Source organism: Aplidium turbinatum, chromosome 5 (genome assembly GCF_918807975.1).
Source record: "Aplidium turbinatum chromosome 5, kaAplTurb1.1, whole genome shotgun sequence".
Lineage (NCBI taxonomy): Eukaryota > Metazoa > Chordata > Ascidiacea > Aplousobranchia > Polyclinidae > Aplidium > Aplidium turbinatum.
In genome coordinates, this window is record NC_137476.1 from 25,311,603 (window position 1) to 25,332,521 (window position 20,919).

The following is a 20,919-nucleotide window of genomic DNA, read 5'->3' on the forward strand; positions in this document are numbered from 1 at the left end:
TATTCTAGTTTTTTGTGAACATGTAGCCTTGTATGGCGAATGTCTTTCTCACAAAATAAAACAAACAAGATACAAATAATTTCGATTTCGCATAAAATAAACAAACAAGAAATAATAATCAGCTTTCACTACTTTGCTACACTGCTGCGAGACGCTAAGGACATAACCAGGACTCTTGCTCTGTGAGAACTCAGCTTGTCTTATAAAATAAACAAACAAGAAATAATACTCAGCTTGCACTGCTTTGCTACACTATTGTTCTCCCTTTGAATCTACTAGGAAACTGTCAGGGCTCAGGTCTTGCTTTGCAGCGCCAGAGCACTGCTTTTCTCATAAAGTAAACAAACAAGAAATAATACTCAGCTTTCATTGCTTTGCTACACTATTGTTCTCCCCTTTGAATCTACTAGGACTTTGCCAGGGCTCAGGCCTATAATCTGCCAGGACCTTGTATGGCGACCGTCTTTCTTAAAAAATAAATAAACAAGAAATAATACTCAGCTTTCACTGCTTTGCTACACTATTCTTCTTCTTTACTAGGACTCTTCCAAGAAATACTGCCAGTAGCCTATTTAAAATGTATCTAAAATGCCATATCTTGTAAAAAAAATAGTCCAACTTAAAGTTTTAGGTTTGGTAGATATACCCACAATCATCATTTGTGCTAAAGCAAAAAATGGCTGTTTAAAAAGTTTTTTTTGTTGTTGTTGATCAGAAAACATAGAATGAAAAGAGTGATTTTGCTCATAAAGTGATTGGCTGATATAGTGACCAGCACATGGGGAAATTATAGTCTTTCAAGCACCAATATTTGAAAACATAGCAAAATCGAAAATATGGATAAACTGTTTTCTTTAAAATTTAATATTGTAAATTTGCAGAACTATTAAATTTAGGGCAAAGGTCATATGGAATTTTGTTTGGCAAATGCAGGAATGCAGCCGCACCACTTTAGCAATCATAAATGTGTGCTGCAGAATTTCTAAAATTCCTCAGCAATTGAAAAAGCATAAAAAACAACCCAATATTTTATGATAATGCTTGTTTTTATATAGTGCTGCATCCATTGCAGAATGCGTTGCTCCTCAGTGCTTTACAAAGTAGCTATATAGAGGCGCTAATGAGTACATGAACCAGGGTTGTCACTTTAAAAAGTTACATTTTATTATGAATTTATGACAAAATGGAGTGAAAATTTATGCCTATTTTTTATGATTTCATCTAAACTTTTATGGAAATTTGATGCTAACCGTCGACATTCACGCAAAGTAAAATTGCATAAATGCTCTTGGAAAGGGTAGGCTATTAAATGATTAGCACAGGTACTGATAGCTCATTGTAGGTTATTTGTAATTGAATGCAGCCTTCTTGTATTAAGTTTATGCGAATAAAGCGAAATATGCAATAAAGGTACAGAAGTACTGGGCACTGGCAACTTACTATAATGAACAGTGGATACAAGTTTTGATTGCGCCAAACTGCCTAAAGTGCACTGTAGGCAGCAGCACTACAATGCACGAAATACCAGGAACTCATTGATATTGTGCAGTTGTGTGAGTTAGGGCAGGAAGGGGTTCTGGGAAGTTTAAAATTCTGGTGCTTCTGTGCTGATCGGATAAACATGATTAGTCTTGAATACATAGCCTACTGATAAAAGTATCCTTTCACAATCAAGTTAGTTAAATAGTTATCAAATCAACTGACGAACAACACTCCACTACTTGCGAGAGCTCCCGATGTTGGGGTTGCTCAGCGAAGGCAAGTCGACCCTTGTGTTCTACCAGAAACAACTTGGGTTTGCGGTACCAAAATAGAGCAAAATCCTGAAAGCGGATTAAGCTGTTTCTGTTCATTTTGACATAACTACTGCAGCCTACATCTTTACATGAGACACAGAATAAATTTAAAGGTTTAGCCTTTGACTTTTTGTTTGAATGGTTATTTGCCTTTTTTAACTAATTTTCTTTGATTTATTACATTAAAAATAATTAATAGCAAATATTATATAAGTCATTAATTTATATTGCTAGATTATTAGGCTATTTTATGTGTTTTTGCATGAATGGTCAATCTCTCTAGTTCAAACTATATTGCAGAATGCCTGAAATGATAGTTAAAGAAAAGGCACCAGCTAAATTATGATAGCTGTGTGGCGCTTGAGAGCTATTCTCTCTGACATAACGCGCGTCACTTCACTGACGTCAAGTAGGATTTTGGAACCTTCCTCTCCAATTAACAAATACCGCGTGCTCTCGGAATGCAGTATTGCAATCAATTTTTGCATTATGTCTGAATCGCATTCCTACTGTACTTCATCGACACGTAGATCTACCGTTGTGTTGCGTTATATGGTCGCGTATAGAGTTTGCAATGCTTGTGGCTGCGCCTTCCCAATCAAAACCAGAGTTCTTTTTAAAAAACTGAAACTATGATTCCTAATGTAATATGTGAAATGTAACAAGATGTAATACGTAAAATTCTATTTGTAATGAAGATGCAATTGTAAATGAAGTGAAAACGAGGTTCTTCAATTCCAAAGTTAAAGTTCGTTCCTTTGCAATGAAGTTAACAATGTAGTACGCCAGTATGCTGAACTACGTTTAGGTGGTGGAGTTATTAGTCGTTCGGTGTTTTCATTTTTGGTGTGTTTGGATTCTGTTCTTCGGAATTTAAAAGTCAAGTTAACAAACAACGCAATCGTGAAGAACTCTACTTGTGATCAAGCGTTACTCAGTATAGTTCAGTCGATAAACAAGGCAGAAGAGAAGACGACTTCGTGTCCTGGTCAATCCTCGCCAGTTATGCCCAGGAATGTCGCCGCCTCTTTGACGGCTGTACATGAGAGTGCGCGTTGACTACAGCGTCCGCTACAGCTGAATGACATTTGATTCTACAAAACAATAATTGCTACCACTTTTGCCAGATCTGTTTAGTGCTTTATGAGCTCAGTTGCCAGTACAAAGCCTCTACCCAAACGTGGCACAAAAATAGGTCAAATTCGCACATAATGTAAACCAGAGGTCCCCACCCACCGGTCGCGACCCAGTATTGGGTCACAAAAAAGTTGCTACCGCGTCGCGAGAACACTCGTTCAAAATGGCTGTCAAAAGTGGGAGCTGGTTATAGTAGGTACGTATCAGTCATGACATAAATTGATTACAGTGAAACCTATTGAAGGGCCTAGTGCGAAAGGGAGGTATATCAATTTTTACCAAATTTGAGTTAAGTACGTCAGGAAGTTCATGAGCCTGCTGCGCGTCTTGTGCAAAAAGGCCGTATGTGTATCTTGAGAAATGAAGGTGATAGGCGAAGGAAAAAGGGGATATGTCACATAATTTTTTTATCATTTTAGCGCAAAAAGGATATATGTGTGAAATATATTCTTACTGCAAGCAACAGATTGCAATAGCTTATCCAAGCAAAGCATTCACGAAATGATTTGTTTTTTTATTGGAAACACTATCTCGTGTTCAATGAAGTGTTGCAAGCAGCTCATTTTTTAGCACGTGATGTTATAGGCTCTTGATAGAAGTGATTTCTGGAAACAAGATAGTCCGAGGTATTGTATGGAATAAATAGGGCATTTAGATCTTTATACCCTATACTATCGCCCCATTTTATACAGGTACTCCATCAGAAAATTCAAAAGAAAAGAAAAAAACACAAAGGCGGAAAAGAAACCTAGTGTCATGGATTAGAAACATCAAAAAGAGGGGGCACAATGCTGGGGAGGGGAAGCAAATATCTGAAGATAAGCTTTTCCCTGAAAAATGTAGGTTGAAGTGCTCTTCAAAGATCGATTCTCAAGCAAGGCATCATCTTTTCACAGACTTTTATTCAAAAAGTTATGATGCACAGCAGCACATTCTATTTGGATGTATTGAAAACTTCGTTCCTCGACATAAAAAAAAGGAACAGTAAAGCATCATGCGATGTCATTCTGATACAAGGTTAAAGTAGCTATGAATGAAAATAACCATATGAAAGAAGCATACGTGTGCAAAAGAGCCTTGACTAAGAGAATAGATTTAATCAATGCTCAAATAAAAAAGGGAACTGTAAGTCCGAAACTTGATGGAAGAGGAAAGCATGCACACAGATCAAACAGGATCCCAGAAGCAGTAGTGGATGATGTTAAAAATCATATTGCATCATTTCCAAAGGACGAATCACACTACAGTCGAATGCAAAACCCATTTCGAAAATATTTACCGCTTCATTTGAGCATGACTAGGATGTACCAGGAATACCTTGATAAGTTACCGAAGAAAGAAAACGTTAACATGTTTGTTAAAGAAGGATAACAGGCACTAACCTCAACAAAAGAAGAAACAAGACTTAAGCAATGAAAACAACAATTTGAAAATGACCCATCATGCACTGAAATGAAGGTCCCACCATCAGAGTCCCTCCCCCAGGAGAAAACGCTCCCTTGTCAAAGTGGAAAACATTAAATCGACTCCAAACCGGTGTTGGATGCACTAAGTCTGCAATGGTGGAGTGGGGCTACGACACGGGCCCAGTTGCATGTACCTGTGGCACCGAGCCCCAAACAGCAGACCACCTTCTTGTTTGCCCTCGGCTTGCCACCCGGTGCAGTAGGTGGGACCAGTCAGTGTATAACTCCGTTGCGGAAGAATGTGTCAATCTGTGTTGTATCAACGAACTTTAGAAGACTCGATAGAAGAAGACAGGTATATCTTCAATACAAAATTTAATCTGGGCTTCGGATCTCCAAAATCAGATACCTGCAGCACCAGTGATAATTTTGATGGAAAAGATCTGGAACAACAAAAAGTGCGTGTGAAAAATGCAGCAAAAGAAATGATAAAGGACAGAGAGGAAGCAAGAACCAATCCCGGAATCGTTTTGACCTACAACAAGCAATGCCTCTCCAAAAAATATGTAGCCTACATCTGTTGCATTTTATTTGAGCCACCTTTGGATGTATAACTTCGGAGTTCACTTGATCCAAAAAAATGATGATTCGAGTAATGTGGAAGAAAACGGATTCGTGCACTCTTGGGTAGAGAATGAAGGAGGCAGAGGGTTGAACAAGATCATCTCATCTCTCTATGCTTTTATGTTAGAAGCTGAGGTACACGGTGACACGCTAATAGCTTGGTCGGATTCCTGTGGAGGTCAGAACAAAAACTATATGATGGCTTTCTGGCAATTTCTTGTTCAAACGTGGAGATTCAAAAAAGTTTTTCATAAATTTCCGATTGTTGGGCATAGCTACATGGGCTGCGACAGAGACTTTGGTCTCATTGAGAAGCAGCTAAGAAAACATCAGCACATGTACTTGCCAGAGCATTATAGAACTGCCAAACGGGACACAAAACATCAAAACAAATTCCGTGTCTATGACATGGCAAACAGTTTTTATGACCTTAAACTTCTGCCTGAACAACTTGGACTACTTAAAAGGAGCAAGAATACCTGTAAGGAAGAATTCTCTATTCAAAAAGTTAGTGTGATGCTCATCAAGGAATTCAGCACAACTTGCTATAAAAACAATTTTGAGGATGAAGCATGGAAAGCTCTGGATATTAAGCATAAAAGAAAAATTGCTGATTTCAACATTGATTCCCTTAGGTTGCACCAAAACTACTCAAGTGGAACTTTCAGCAAAAGTTTGCAGATATCCAGAAGCAAATGCCTTTTGTTCCTGACCAACAGCACTGGTTTTACCAGCATCTCGTACAACGTGATGCAGAAAAACATGAAGAGTAGGATGGCCGTAAAAGATCCAAACAGCTCAAACGAACTTTTTTAAAACAGCCTAAGCAAGAAATATATTGTCTCTTTGCTTTGTTCTTGAAATCCTGTTCTTGAGTGTGCCTTATCTCTTTTCATGTGAATAAATTGTTTTGCAAAAAGGTGATATGTCATTTCTTGCGCAAAATAAAGACACGCAACTTGTTTTCAAACAACAATAAACTGTACTGGCACACTTCAACAACCATTAAGGACTGACACATAACCATGAAATTTTGTATAATGCCAAGAAAAAATCAAGGTACAACGATATACTTTAACCATCATTTTCTCAAAAGTGCGATTTTTGGCATATCTTGTTCTTGCTCTAGGCCAGTGGTTCTCAACTCGTTTTTAAGGCGACCCATTTTAAAAAAAAATTCAGTCCAGTAAAATCTTGCGACCCAAGTAAATTGTCGTGGTATTTTAAAAGTCATACAAGATTGTGCTGCAAACAAACAGCACTACAAAAGCAGTAACTTTTTCGGAAAAATATTATATTTATCAAATCACCAATGATATAGCTGTGCTGGCTTGCTGACAGTGAGTTTTTGAAATCGAGGCGTTATTTTGCTTAGGCATAGCCGCATGTCGGCTTTAACTTCCAGCCGGTTTCGCTGTTTAGTTTTCAATGCACCCATGGCGTTAAAACCAGTCTCACAAAGCCAAGTTGTTGCAAATGGAATCTGTTTTTGAATCACTAAATTTGAAACTGTGAGATACACTTTGTACATGGAAGCCCAAAAGTGGATGTTTGCAGAATCTTTGTTGTATTTGTCTTTGAAGGACGCGAAAGAAATACGATTTGCTGCTTCTGTCTTTATGTCCATAAACTGTTCTGCAACATGGATGGGAAGTTGAGGCAAATCTTTTCCAAATGGATCAATTATCCAATCATTTTAGCTATTAAATGTTAAGAGATTCTCCATAGTAGTGCACAAATTTTTGGCAAACTGTTCCAGGTGTCCATTTATGGTTTTCTTAATATCAACTTCATTGCCACAAATATATTGCGTTAGCTGAGGAAATATACCGTACTCATCTTTAGTGACATAACTTTTCCAAAAGATGAGATTTTTGTAGTAAGCAGAAACTTTTGGGCGCGATCAATCACCGTGAAACCGTTGCCTTGCACAGATAAATTTAGAGAATTCAAAGAGTTAAATATATCGGAAAGGTAAGCAACTTTTGCGTTGAAATCTTGTTGCAAAAACTTTTCGGTTAATCTCACAAGTTCTGTTGTCTCGAGAGCAATCTCCTCCCTCAAATTACAAACTCGCTTCATGACACGACCTTGTGACAACCATAGCACTTTTGTGTGCAACAGCAAAGCTTGATAATAATCAGAATCCATGTCAGTGCGCAAAGACGAAAACAAACGCCGATTTAGTGGACTTACTTTGATGAAGTTTACACACTTCACAACATCATTCAACTCTTGAGATAGCTTTTTTGCAGCAAAGGCCTCTCTGTGGAGAAAGCAATAAGTCCATACAGCACTTGAGGCTTTGTCTTTGATGCGTTTGACCATATCAGACTATTGCGTGACCCAACCTGTGGACAACTGTGTCATGGTTTGTCCTACATAGTGTTCGTGACATATAGTGCACGTTACAATGTCGTTGCAATTTTGGTAAGTTAATTTATGTTTGAGACTGAAATTTTGTTGGGGTTACATAATAATAATAAAAAAGAAAACTGTTAAAACTTCTTGACTACGATCATGCTACAAAGCATTCCGATCAGTAGCGCACCCAGAAAAAAATTTAGGGGGGGGCTAATTCAGAAATTTCGGCCGAGTGATTTGCGACAATAGTGACAGTAGGCCAATGCCCATCCCTTTGATTAATATTCAAAGGCACTCACGGCCCACTACCCACCGGTTGCCGATACATCAGTATTCGTTCTCTCAATCAGATTAGAAGTTGGCCTAGTGAACCCCATGCTATTAGAACCATCAACACTCTCATTCCTACGTCGACTCTCGCAATCTTCTATAGATCTCGACTTTTTTGTCATGTATGACAAAATAGAATTAGCTTTCCGTTTGCCAACACAAATAAGTACGAAAACAACAACTAGCACGAAAACAGTTTGAAACAAAACACTAATTGTGTAAACGATAAATTTGATGTGGACATTTTTCCTACTTACAAAACATTTAAAATTAGTTGGTATTTTCAATTAAAGTCCCAGACGCCTTCGTCTCTCTGCTCAAATGTCGTATACAGTTTTACACCACGAGAGTACGGGAGCATCTGAACGTTAGAGAGTTAAATAAAGGTGCCATCAAAGACCATAGGCCTACCATGGAGTGTTCTTTTTGCACAGATCAAAAATTCTCTGCTGACTCATTTAAAATTTTACGCAAAGGCAAATCCCAATTTGACACCAAAATCCAAAATTCAAAAAGCACTGTTAACGCTACAACCCAAATTCAAACAAACAATTACTTGCTGGAGGCCCGTCCATTCTTCTTAACATTTACTTGATGTATCATGTTCTCTGTGGTGCAAGTTTTTTTGTAGTTATGTAGTTGCCTTTTCCTCATGTAAATTTACCTTCAAGAAGTTGAACTTTATCGCATTTTTTAATTAGCCTACCTTATTTTCAGATTCCTGATGAGGGCTCAAAGTTTAGCCAAAATTGTTCGACTGTTAAAAGTATTTGTAAATATGTAAAATATATTGTTATAGTTCTCTTCCCTGTTGTATTGTTGTGTCTTATTTATATCTAACCTGTAAGCAAAAGGTATAACTTAACCCTATCTGAATACGAGCTGTTTTCGTACGCGGAAAGCACGTCACGGGCTATCTTAGCCCCGTGCTAATTAATCGTTAATAACGGGAGCTATGAAAATCACAGAGCCAAAATACTTTACAAAATAATAGCCATGTGTATTGTGCATATAGAAATTAAATTTTTATCCAACAAATTTATTGGAATAAAGTGTTTGAGATGAAAAGGCGTCAGAAAGTCGGTTTTTATTCTACTTTCCCAAAAATAGCTTCAAAATTGAAATTTTCGAATTATAACACAAAGTAATGCTAAACTAAACAAAACATTACTTTTTCTCATAATTATAAGGCACTTTTTGGCGTTTTTACATTTCAAAGTAATTGCACGAACATTTATATTGCCCTTACATTAAATTATATATATCTAGCATGGACGAAAATGTCTAGCCACCTGAGACGAAATGCTTATATTGTGAAGGGCAAAAATGTAGAAAAATGACCAGTGTAGGTTTAGAAAATTTGCAAAGAACAAAAACTAAAAGTCAAGAAATTTCACATTTCTAGCACATTTCCTTCTGTAAAATATTTTACTACTAGATTGGGGCGTCCTCATAAAGCCGGTGTCACTACAGATAGGGTTAAATGGTGAACATACAAAAACTTCATTTTTTGTGGCGGGTTTGGGGGGGGCTTGAGCCCCCTTAGCCCCATGCTGGGTGCGCTACTGATTCCGATGTCTCGACATGAAACGCTTCATGACTTTTGTTTATATTTTCCAGTTTTGTGATCGATCTCTTCACGTTTTAAAATGTTTTTATTGCTATTTTTTCACCCAAGGTACAATATGCCTGAAAAACAAGCGACCCAAAAAAATAATCAGACGACCCAACTTTGGGTCGCGACCCATGCGTTGGGAACCACTGCTGTAGGCCCTTCAATTGCAATCATACACTTAATACGTATTAATCTTGCTTATGACCTGCTGCATACCTATGAAAGCTTAGGTAGATAGTTTGCTTTGTTAAACTATAGAGAAATAAAACAGAGTAACTTTAGCGGGTTTAACGTGATGTATTACACACACAAATATAACACAATTAAAATAAACTCAAACGTTTTCGACACGTACGTGTGTCCTCATTAGGAATTACATAAATCTGCAATATACATAAAATGAAAATTGTAAGGTAAATTTGACTTTCCACTATAACTGTAACTGACACTCTGGACTGAAGAGCACAAACTGAAAAAGTGATGCAGAAATGATTATGAATAAATTATTCGGTGGGAAACAGATCATATGATGTGTAAACTACAGGCATTTGACAAACAATTAGAATACACACAAAAGGAACGATGAGCCACTGGTCAATAACTGCCGGTTGAGAGACGGGTTATTACGTTTGATTCTTAAGGCTTCTGTGATCTTAGTCTGAAATTCAAATCTGCCTCGAGAGATGATTTTTAAACTGGTCGATCAAGACATTGTCAGTGCACGTTTCACAAGAGGCGATGTGCTCTGTAATTGCACTTTTGGTTGTTAAGTTTGGGTTTAAGTGCTTCCCGGCCCTCGTCAACGAATGTCTGATTGACATATCAATGTATGTCTGGTTTGCGTCACGCAAAATGAAAGTAGTGGCGGATCCAGGGAGTGGGCACTTAGTTACGTGCTCCCCAAAAACAATTAAAAAACACAAAAATTCTCTACATTTACCTCACTTACTAGTAGCATTGGGAAAGCATGGTTTTAACAATGGATTGAAGGAATAGTACAGCCAAGCGGTAAATTATTCAGGGCCATTCAAAAATCAAGATATTGATAACTTGAAGTATGTTGAAACCGGTATAAAAGTTAGACTTAATATACAAGTAGGTTTCAAACTTAGTTTTTCCTATTGCCAGTCTGCGAGACTGTTTTTATTTTAAAATGATAGAAAAAAGGTTGAGGATCGCTGAAGACAAAAACTATAAATCATTATCAAATAAACTTAGACTAGTAGGCTATATCTGATTTACACAAACTGTATTCCGATCAGCTTTTGTTGAAAGATTAATTTGTGCTCGTCGTCAACTGTATTTCAATTTAAAAAAATTCGTCAATTTTTTTTAATCTAAAGCAAAATAGCTTGTTGAAGACTACAGAAAAAAGCCAACATGGCTGTTTTCATGTTACAGGGCATAAAATTACAGTAAGTTTCAAACAGTCCGCCCCAATAGCTCAGTTGGTTAGCGCGTTACTTTGGAACGAAGAAGCTTCAAGATTAAGCGGCGCTAGTTCGACTCCTGGGGTGTGCGCTTGAGCAACGCACGTTAAGGACTGCTCTCCATTCAGCGGCATCTAATGGATGGAATAATTCCCCGGCAAACAAGACTTCAGCAATCGGAAACTTCACTCTGTCAATCTCGGTGACCGGGCCTGCGTCAGTGATTCAAAGCCTCTACAAGTTTGCGAAACTGCCAGGCTAAAGCTCTCAAAGAAGCTTTCTCAGCCCAAGGATAAAGATTCAGTCAATCAATCAAACAGACAAAAATTGATTCCTTTTGTCGTGGCTAGAGATGCAAAAAAACGTTTTGTTTTTCTTTTAAATAAAAAAACGATCTCGTTTTTTTGTTTTTCATCGTTTTATTTTTATATTCGTTTTTTTTTTTTTATCTAGTTTGACTTTAAATGTCACAATATGTAGCAATTAGGGTAAACTCATTGCAATAACACAACAGATTATTCATTTGAGGACTCTGATCTTGCATAACTACTTCGTAGCAGACAAATAGACTCTTACTACATCAGATTTTTGTTAGTTTCATTGAATTTGTTCTTGTTCCGAAATAAAATAAGTTTTCATCTTTGATGTTTGTTTTGTATCTTTCTCCTGCATTGCGGGAATATGAGTAAAACTTTATACTTGTCAGGAAAAGTATTATGAAGCATTTATTCACTATGTGAACACTGAGCAGTGCTGAAAAACTCCACTTTAAAGGCAAAATTTCTTCATTCAGGGTTTGTAGTTACTAGCAATAGTCAACATGGATGGTGGGCATTTGAAAGGAACATTAACGTAAACCTTTTCTAACAAATGCACTTGCTTCTGACAGCTAAAAATATCAGTGATAAGATCTCTTGCATTATGTCACAAATGATCTGCAGAAGCACCAATGACAAAGTCTCTAAGACCTTACAACACGTGAAAGGAATACTTCTGCTTCAACATTGGCAGCCGTGACCGTGTGGTTAGCGCGTTGGGCTCGCAGTCGAGAGTCTGCATGTTCGACTCCAGCCACCCTCACTTGCTGTTGTTTCTCTGGGCAAGAAACTTTACGATAATTGCCTCTATCTAGTGATCGATTTCGGGTAATGGGTAGTACCAAATTTAAGTCATAAGTAGAGTAGACAATCGTTAACCCCCCTTTGGCACGCGTGTGACGTCACGATGTTGAAAATGATGCTTTCAGTCTCTTTATGTCTCGAAAACGAAGTTTGCCTAATTTTAAACGAAACTGCATTAAAAGAGCGAGTTTTTCTAATACCAAACATTCAAATATCTCAGCCAGACATTAGCAAGAAGAAAACATAGAAACTTAGCTTTATTTCCGAAAAATGCCGAAGAAAACATGATCTTATGCTTTTACTATAGCACCGGACAGCACTATTTTACAGGAACATTCATACCCACATTTTTGTTGAAAATGCTCTCAGAATGCACCAAATTCAAAGTAATTTTTCAAAATTTTCTGGGGGAGGCCTCTCAGACCCCCAACCGCTTGGTGTCGTCTTAGGTGATAATGCCGACGGGCTTCGCCCGTCAGAACTTCGGCCGTCAAAACAACCCCCTTTTAACCCATTAAAAGCCGCAACAAGTTCCCATTGCTCTTTTTAGGAAATATTTCAGCCACAAAGTTGTATTGCCATAACTTTTTAATTAGTTAAAAAAAATTTGATGATTTTTGCTTTTTTAATGCATTTTTTTGTTTGCCTTTTAAAAGGACACCGGCCACATAGTCAAATGTAAATCTCGCGATACCTTAACATAAGAAGGTGTTTGTTTCGGTAGAAATTTGTCAGATCTTTTTTGAAGGACGTTTCAAAGTTATTGTATGAACATATTATATTCACGGTAACCATTGGCGTAGCTAGTGGGAGGGTGACCCCCCCAGTAGGCAGTCTCCCCCCCCCCGTCGGAAGCTTGTGGTAACAGAATATTTTTAAACGTAAACGAAAAAGCATAGTAAAAATCTTTTTTGAAACGGATTTGGCTCGAATTCTATTTTGCTGGTTCCTACTTCACGCGTTCAGGGGTGCAAAATCAAGGTCCGCTGCGGGCAGCACAAACCATAGTTATACGCCAGTGACAGTCGTCGGCTCCAGCTCGTGACCGAGCATTGGTTTCGTCATGAAATCGAATTTGGCTTTGGATGGTGATGTCATATATGGCTTTGGAGGCCAGTCTATAATGGAAAAGAAGTGGGCAAAAGTCACATTGTATAGAGGGTATGGATTGTATGGAGGTAGGGACGTGGTAGTTTTAGCTTTTCTAGATCTAGTGTTCGTTTTTCTTGGGCTTTTTGTATCCTTTTTTCGAAAATTTCCGTGCCTTCCTTAGATCTTTTTCTCCAGAGTAATCTGTCACTAGCAAGGTTTTTCCATGAATCCAGATCAATGTTTGCATGGTTGAGAGAGACTTTCAGCTGATCTTTGTATCTCATTTTTGGTCTTCTGGGGGGGCTTTTACTTGTCTCTAGTTGTCCCTCCTCGTTGTCCCTTCTCATGACATGTCCTGTCCAGCGAAGGCAGTGTTGCAATATGGTGGCTACTGGCTTCTGAACTGGGCAATCTAGCGCGATCAAGGATTGCATCTTTGGTGAGACAATTTTCCCAACGAGTGCCTAGCATTTGATCCAGTTTCCTCTGCTGAAAATTTTCAAGACTTTTGATGTCACGGCGGTATAATGTCCAGGTTTCACAAGCATAGAGAAGGGTGGATAGAACGACTGCCCGGATGACCATAATTTTTGTGAGGATAGATATAGCATGGTTGTTGAAAACACGATGGTTAAGTCTCCCATAGGCACAATGTGCTGCTTTTACACGATGTTGAATATTCTTTGACAGTGTTACAAACAGCCAAAGAAATGCTGCCATGTGGCCGGTGTCCTTTTAAAAGGCAACAATAAACATAAAGCAAAATAAACAAATAAAAGAAGCAAAACCTTACACAAATTAGAGTTTAGTAGGAAGCACAATACTATAGAGTGTCAAACTATGAAGAGACATAATTCATATCTATTACTAATAGGCAATAAAACATGCATGTACCTCATCACTTCACTTCATCCGGCTCTTCTCATTTTTCAACAATTTTCAAACTTTTACAAAATTCAGAAAAAGTACGTTGTTCGCAAATATTTATCAACACCTTCCAAAACAGACCCTAAACAACTACTAGCAAGTCCAAAATGATTCAATCAAAATAAGATGATGCAATACTGATGTATCCAAAACGATGTCCTTTTAAAAGGACACCGGCCGTAAATGGGTTAAAACTCCTGGCTACATCACTGCATAGCCATCTTGTTTTTGCCAAAATTTCGTCAACCCATTGAGTGTGTACAAGAATTACCAGTAGGTCTACTGGTAGGCCTATTCTAACATCGTAGGCTTACTTCCATAAAAGGCGCTTCCATAAAAGGAAAATGAAATTAGCTCATCTACATTATGTCATGTATCAAATCGCATTAATTCAATGTTTGTCAGGTCAACTGCTTAACATGCCTGAGAATGAAGAAAAAAGTGAAACAACGTAGGACTATGCAAAAAACATATGCTGCCAAGCACAAACACTTAGAAATTTCTATGGGGCGCCGTTTGGAAAAACACAATTTAGCAATTTTGCAACACCAATTTAGCAATTTTGCAACACATTTAGCTATATTGCAACAATTAAACTATATTGCAAAAATACGATTTAGTTATATTGCAGCAATTTAGCTAAATTGCAAAATACGATTTAGCTAAATTGCAACAATTTAGCTAAATTGCAAAATACGATTTAGCTAAATTGCAACAATTTAGCTAAATTGCAAAATACGATTTAGCTAAATTGCAACAATTTAGATAAATTGCAAAATACGATTTAGCTAAATTGCAACAATTTAGCTAAATTGCAAAATACGATTTAGCTAAATTGCAACAATTTAGCTAAATTGCAAAATACGATTTAACTATATTGCAACAATTTAGCTAAATTGCAAAATACGATTTAGCTAAATTGCAACAATTTAGCTAAATTGCAAAATACGATTTAGCTAAATTGCAACAATTTAGCTAAATTGCAAAATACGATTTAGCTATATTGCAACAATTTAGCTATATTGCAGCAATTTAGCTAAATCGTATTTTTGCAATTTAGGGTGCAAGTATAGAATCCGACACCCTGGTCAACATGACGTCACAAAATGAAGGTGTTAAAGCGGAATGGACATGGATTTTTTGACAATTTTACTGTGTTTTTACAATAAAAACTTTAAACCAACGTCGAGTGTTGAATATAACTACCTAGAATGACATAAAATTTACCACATAGCATAAATTAAACTAAAAATTTACCCAATTAAACTTTAAAAATAAAAATATGAAACGTTTGCAACTAAATGTGTTGGAGCTATCTAATTTCTGCTCGCATTTTAATTTTTACAATAAAAGTACCAATCTAACGCAACTGCAAAGAGTATGTCTTGCTTCAATTAAACAGTAGCACAAAATAAGTACCATCTTTATCTTGTGATAACTTAAACTTCACCAATTTGCATCGATTCTCAGCAATTCAATTTTTACAAGAAAATCATTAATCTTTTACAAATTGAAAGAGTATGTCTTGCTTTATTCACCTGAAAAGTTTCAGGTTTATATCTCATCTACCAAACGAGCAATCGTCGTTCAAACTTAACCGCCCAGCGAAGCTTTTTTTCAATGCATTGTAACGGAGAAGGGCTCTTTTTAGGGCTACAAAAAAGTCCTTATTAGGGGTACCGAAACAGTCCAACGCTTTACATGCAAAAATGTTCTGTTGCTAGCACCCTAAATTGAATAAAAGCCTAAAAGTTGATTATTCTCCTGTTCAGGTGGGGGGGTGGGGCATAGGGTAGTAAAAGCCAGGTTCAGAAAAACCCGGGCTTTTTTAAAAAAGCCCAGGTGTGTTTGGGCTTTTTGTGTCTTTTAAAAATTGCTTGAAAAAAGTAGCTTCACGCTTATTTCACTTCAAAATGAATTTCGGAGTTGGAGCTGGAGTAAATCCTTTCGGAGCAGGAGCGGAGCCGGAGTAAAAAAAAGTGACTTCGTTCTCCTCTGCTAGGCATGTGGTGAATGCAAACGTTAATAATAAAAAGTTCTTGGTCAGATGATTAATTTGATTATGTTTTAACAAGATGTTATGTTTGAGCCTTGGTATAGAGAGCTTGACTTGTTGTACCAGATACATAGGCTATACCAGTAACGTTATCGGATTTAATATTTTCGATTAAACACACACAAAAAAAACAAGAAAAAACTACTAAATCCAACGTTTTCGACACAACATAGTGTCCTCGTTAGGAATAATCATAGGCTACATTTAAAAGAAATAAATAGGCTAAATGAATTTGGAAATTTTACATTAAAGCTGTAGCGGTGTAGCCCACAAGCGACACCTCTCAATAGCACCATCAACAACTGACACACGAATTCAATGCAGGATAGCCTACAAAAATTGGCGAGGGAAGACAGCCAAAAATACAGCAAGTTTAGTTGAAGCACTATTTACCAATCACAGCAAACAGGGGGTGGCGTATAGCCTACTGAATAAGGATCGATTCGCCTTTACAATGCATTGAAAAAAAGCTTCGCTGGTCGGTTACGTTTGAACGACGATTGCTCGTTTGGTAGATGAGATATAAACCTGAAACTTTTCAGGTGAATAAAGCAAGACATACTCTTTCAATTTGTAAAGGATTAATGATTTTCTTGTAAAAATTGAATTGCTGAGAGTCGATGCAAATTGGTGAAGTTTAAGTTATCACAAGAAAAAGATGGTACTTATTTTGTGCTACTGTTTAATTGAAGCAAGACATACTCTTTGCAGTTGCGTTAGATTGGTACTTTTATTGTAAAAATTAAAATGCGAGCAGAAATTAGATAGCTACAACACATTTAGTTGCAAACGTTTCATATTTTTATTTTTAAAGTTTAATTGGGTAAATTTTTAGTTGAATTTATGCTATGTGGTAAATTTTATGTCATTCTAGGTAGTTATATTCAACACTCGACGTTGGTTTAAAGTTTTTATTGTAAAAACACAGTAAAGTTGTCAAAAAATCCATGTCCATTCCGCTTTATCACCTTCATTCCGCCGCTTTTCAGGATCCTTTTTTTAACCCCCTATGTAGTAGTTGCGTCCGTTTTGTGACGTCATGTTGACCAGGGTGTCGGATTCTATACTTGCACCCTAAATTGCAAAAATACGATTTAGCTAAATTGCTGCAATATAGCTAAATTGTTGCAATATAGCTAAATCGTATTTTGCAATTTAGCTAAATTGTTGCAATTTAGCTAAATCGTATTTTGCAATTTAGCTAAATTGTTGCAATTTAGCTAAATCGTATTTTGCAATTTAGCTAAATTGTTGCAATATAGCAAAATCGTATTTTGCAATTTAGCTAAATTGTTGCAATTTAGCTAAATCGTATTTTGCAATTTAGCTAAATTGTTGCAATTAGCTAAATCGTATTTTGCAATTTATCTAAATTGTTGCAATTTAGCTAAATCGTATTTTGCAATTTAGCTAAATTGTTGCAATTTAGCTAAATCGTATTTTGCAATTTAGCTAAATTGTTGCAATTTAGCTAAATCGTATTTTGCAATTTAGCTAAATTGCTGCAATATAACTAAATCGTATTTTTGCAATTTAGTTAAATTGTTGCAATATAGCTAAATGTGTTGCAAAATTGCTAAATTGGTGTTGCAAAATTGCTAAATTGTGTTTTTCCAAACGGCGCCCCATAAATTTCAGCAAACCAATAAAAATATTTTTACTAGTTTAATGTTTGTCAAGAGCACTATAATAAAACTAAGCTGCAAATTGTAAAAAAAATGCAACTTTTCCAGAAAAACATGAAAAAAGAACAATAAAAACAAAAAAACGCGTGTTTTTTTGGCCCAATTTAAAAAAACAAACAAAACGGTTCGTTTTTTTGCATTTACATCTCTAGTCGTGACACGTTGACAGCACAATTTATAAGGTTGCAGAGTAACAATTCTTCAAAATGTTGACTAAAGTCATCGTAATGTTGATGTTTGTTCATCTTGTTTGTGGAATAAACCTTTCAAACTTGTGTCTACCTCTTAGTCAAATGGTCGATCAACAACAGCAGGTACAATCACCATCTGAAGTTGTCCAGGGACGTGCGGGTAAAATGGGGCCTGCAGGCCAACCTGGGCCAAAAGGTGACAAGGGGGACATTGGACCACACGGACAGTGCAATTGTGACGACAGCCCAAGAATTCAAGCTCTAGTCGAGCAGTTAAGAATCCTCAATGGTAAGTTGCTGACGTCACATATAACAAAATTGTGGTAGATCATCTTCGGCCAACATTCGAATATTTGTTTTGACAGCACAAGCAAATAAAAATGTATGAAAAAAAAAATTAAATACAAAACTTTTAGTATTGTATTGTTAAAAAACTGTTTAACTTCGGTATTTGATTGTGATTGGGATTCGTGATAAACACAAACGATAAATATTGAACACGATTTTCGTGTTTGTAAAATTTTTAAAACTTTGAAATTTTATAAAATTTAGACTAAAAAGGTTAAAATTGAATTTTTAGTTATCACTGTTTACTATTCATATTATGCAATGTGATCATTATGAAACTTGTTTTCCAGACACTGTCCAACAGCTTGCCATCGTCACCCAAAGTTCTCCAAATGGTATGTCACCATGAATAATTGTGTTGTTTTTATTGAAAGCTATTGTAGTTTTACATTACTTTGTCTGGGAAGATATACTGTGCTGTGCATATATTTATAAAATAGAACTACTGTGCTATCTTCAATTTTCTTCAATAATAAAACTTTCGTGAAAGTAAGACGTTTGATAAACTAAAAAGTGATTAACTTGTTTTCAAAAACAGAAGGATTTTTTTAATGATAAGACAACTTCTGAAACTAAAAATTAAAATGGAGAAAAATCTTTCCAAACACTTAAAAAAGTAAAGAAAATTTATTAAAAATCATAGTTAAAACAGATAAAGTATCCTGCAGCGAATTGTTTTGCATTTAAACTTATTATTTTCATTCTGCTGCTGAGCTGAAACACATAACAGTCCATTGTGGATGCGATTACAAAGCAGCTTAGATAGATTTCAGTACATCATGTGCAGATATACGATGCCACGTACCTGACGCTCCTCAATTTGGTTCGGTGTTTCCAAATATTGCTGAAGTATCAGTTGGAGCTACAATCACATACAAATGCGATGAAGGGTTCAGTATGGGCATTGAGCATATGGACAACCAACTGGTTGTTGCCTGCAAAGAAGATCTGACATGGACCCAGGAACGACCAACTTGTCAGGGTAAGTTAGCTTTGTGTTTTTCATTTTTTTCTTATGTTGTTTAACAACACAATGCTGTTGTAAATTTAAGCTTTTTGAACACCACTGCTGTGGATGCGATTGCAAAACAGTTTAGATAGTTTTCATTACGTTATATACAGAAAAACGATGCCGCGTACCTGACGCTCCTCAATTTGGTTCGGTGTTTCCAAATATTGCTGAAGTGTCAGTTGGAGCTACAATCACATACAAATGCGATGAAGGGTTCAGTATGGGCATTGAGCATATGGACAACCAACTGGTTGTTGCCTGCAAAGAAGATCTAACATGGACTCAAGAACGACCAACTTGTCAGCGTAAGTTAGCTTTGTGTTTTTCATTTTTTTCATATGTTATTTAACAAAACAATGCTGTTGTGAATTGAAGCTTTCTTGAGGTCGATGTAAAAACGGTTGATGAAGTTTGCTATTAGAAAAAAGCGGAGGGATGGCGCAGTAGATAATATGGCGGCTTTCAAATAATGAAATGAAACCTGGCTCGACACTAGGGCAGGTCGATTTTATATATTTTTAGGAATATTGAAGTGAATAATGTACCGGTAGTTAGATTTAGCTGAAAAACTCACTTCTGTGAAGTATCAGCCATAACGGATGAGAAACGGCTTGCAGAAATTGATTGGAATTTTTTTCGATTTTAAAAGATAATCGCATTACCGCTAGATGGCGCAAAACCAACTTCGAAAATCAAAATCAAAACTTTTATGTTCAGGCGTACTCTTCGAAGTAAAAAATTAATAAAAATGAAACAAATATTCAGTATACGCGAACTACAGTAAGTGAAAGTTGGTTAGCGGAGCTACAGCTCGGACTGCAATTCGTCGTAAGAGTGACGATAATGACCTTAAGACGGAAACGGCCGGCGCATATTTCTACTGAGAGCTTTGGCAAAATTGTTTTGTGACGATTTTCGAAACCGTAGGAAACTTGCGAAGCTTCCGAAACCAGTTTTACGCATCTCTCCACATATTGCGAATCTGAAGGTACATCAGAAATGTTCAGTTTCCGATCGTTGTCAACGAATGATTGAAGGTTCTCATTTGAAACTTCCTGTGTCAGTGGTGGGTTTGGGCTTTCAAGATCGCTGACATCTACTAACTCTTGCCACTCGTTTGCATTCCAGTTGACTAATGGAATCTTTTTTGTTGCCCTGCGCTCGCTAGAAAAATACAAAAATAAGTTAGCCACTGCTAAAATTTTTACTATCGACGCCAAGAAAAAAAACAGTTCAGATTTTGCTAGTTGTTGATAGACACCGCTAAAAAGGATAAAACAAGCTAAAATGAGTGGGCTATCTAAACAGTCGTGGAACCTCATAGGGCGGTTAACACGCTTTGTTTATGATAATTTATTTTTATTTACATTTTCATTGGTCTTCAGGGATGTCAATTGATGAAACAATGATTTGGAAAAAAATTTCAAAGAAATTAGTGTCCCGATTCAAAATCGCGGACAAAAAATGCTCTCCGATGATCACAATCATTTCACTTCGATGCTCACAATGCAAGTTCGACCGCGAACGCGCACCGCAAATAAAAAAGCATATCTTACCGTAACAACCATAATTATTTAGCGCTAAGCCATTTAGGGACTGCCTGTGTGTTAGTACAGATAGTCTATTTTGACTACCGAGGCCACACTCTTCAACCCAACTCAAGATGCCAGCACATGTTTATTCAGAGTCCTACTATAAACAAAGCAAAGCTTGAAGTTGACATCGTGGTAGGTAATATACCCAACTTCAATTGAAACCTTTACTTTCAGGAAATTTCCAGCTTCA

At 36.7% G+C, this 20,919-nt stretch overlaps 2 protein-coding genes across 2 annotated transcripts in view; both read left to right on the top strand.

Annotated features, from left to right (window-relative positions):
* LOC145771063 (uncharacterized) overlaps nt 1-20,919 on the top strand; it is a 208,969-nt gene that overhangs the window by 95,779 nt on the left and 92,271 nt on the right. The gene's annotated exons all lie outside the window — the stretch shown is intronic.
* LOC145771064 (E-selectin-like) lies at nt 17,845-20,270 on the top strand. The gene is made up of 5 exons (XM_082582808.1): nt 17,845-18,063; nt 18,413-18,457; nt 18,910-19,104; nt 19,245-19,439; nt 20,263-20,270. Exons 1-5 carry the CDS (start codon nt 17,877-17,879, stop codon nt 20,268-20,270), a joined length of 630 nt encoding a protein of 209 aa, XP_082438934.1. The 5' UTR covers nt 17,845-17,876.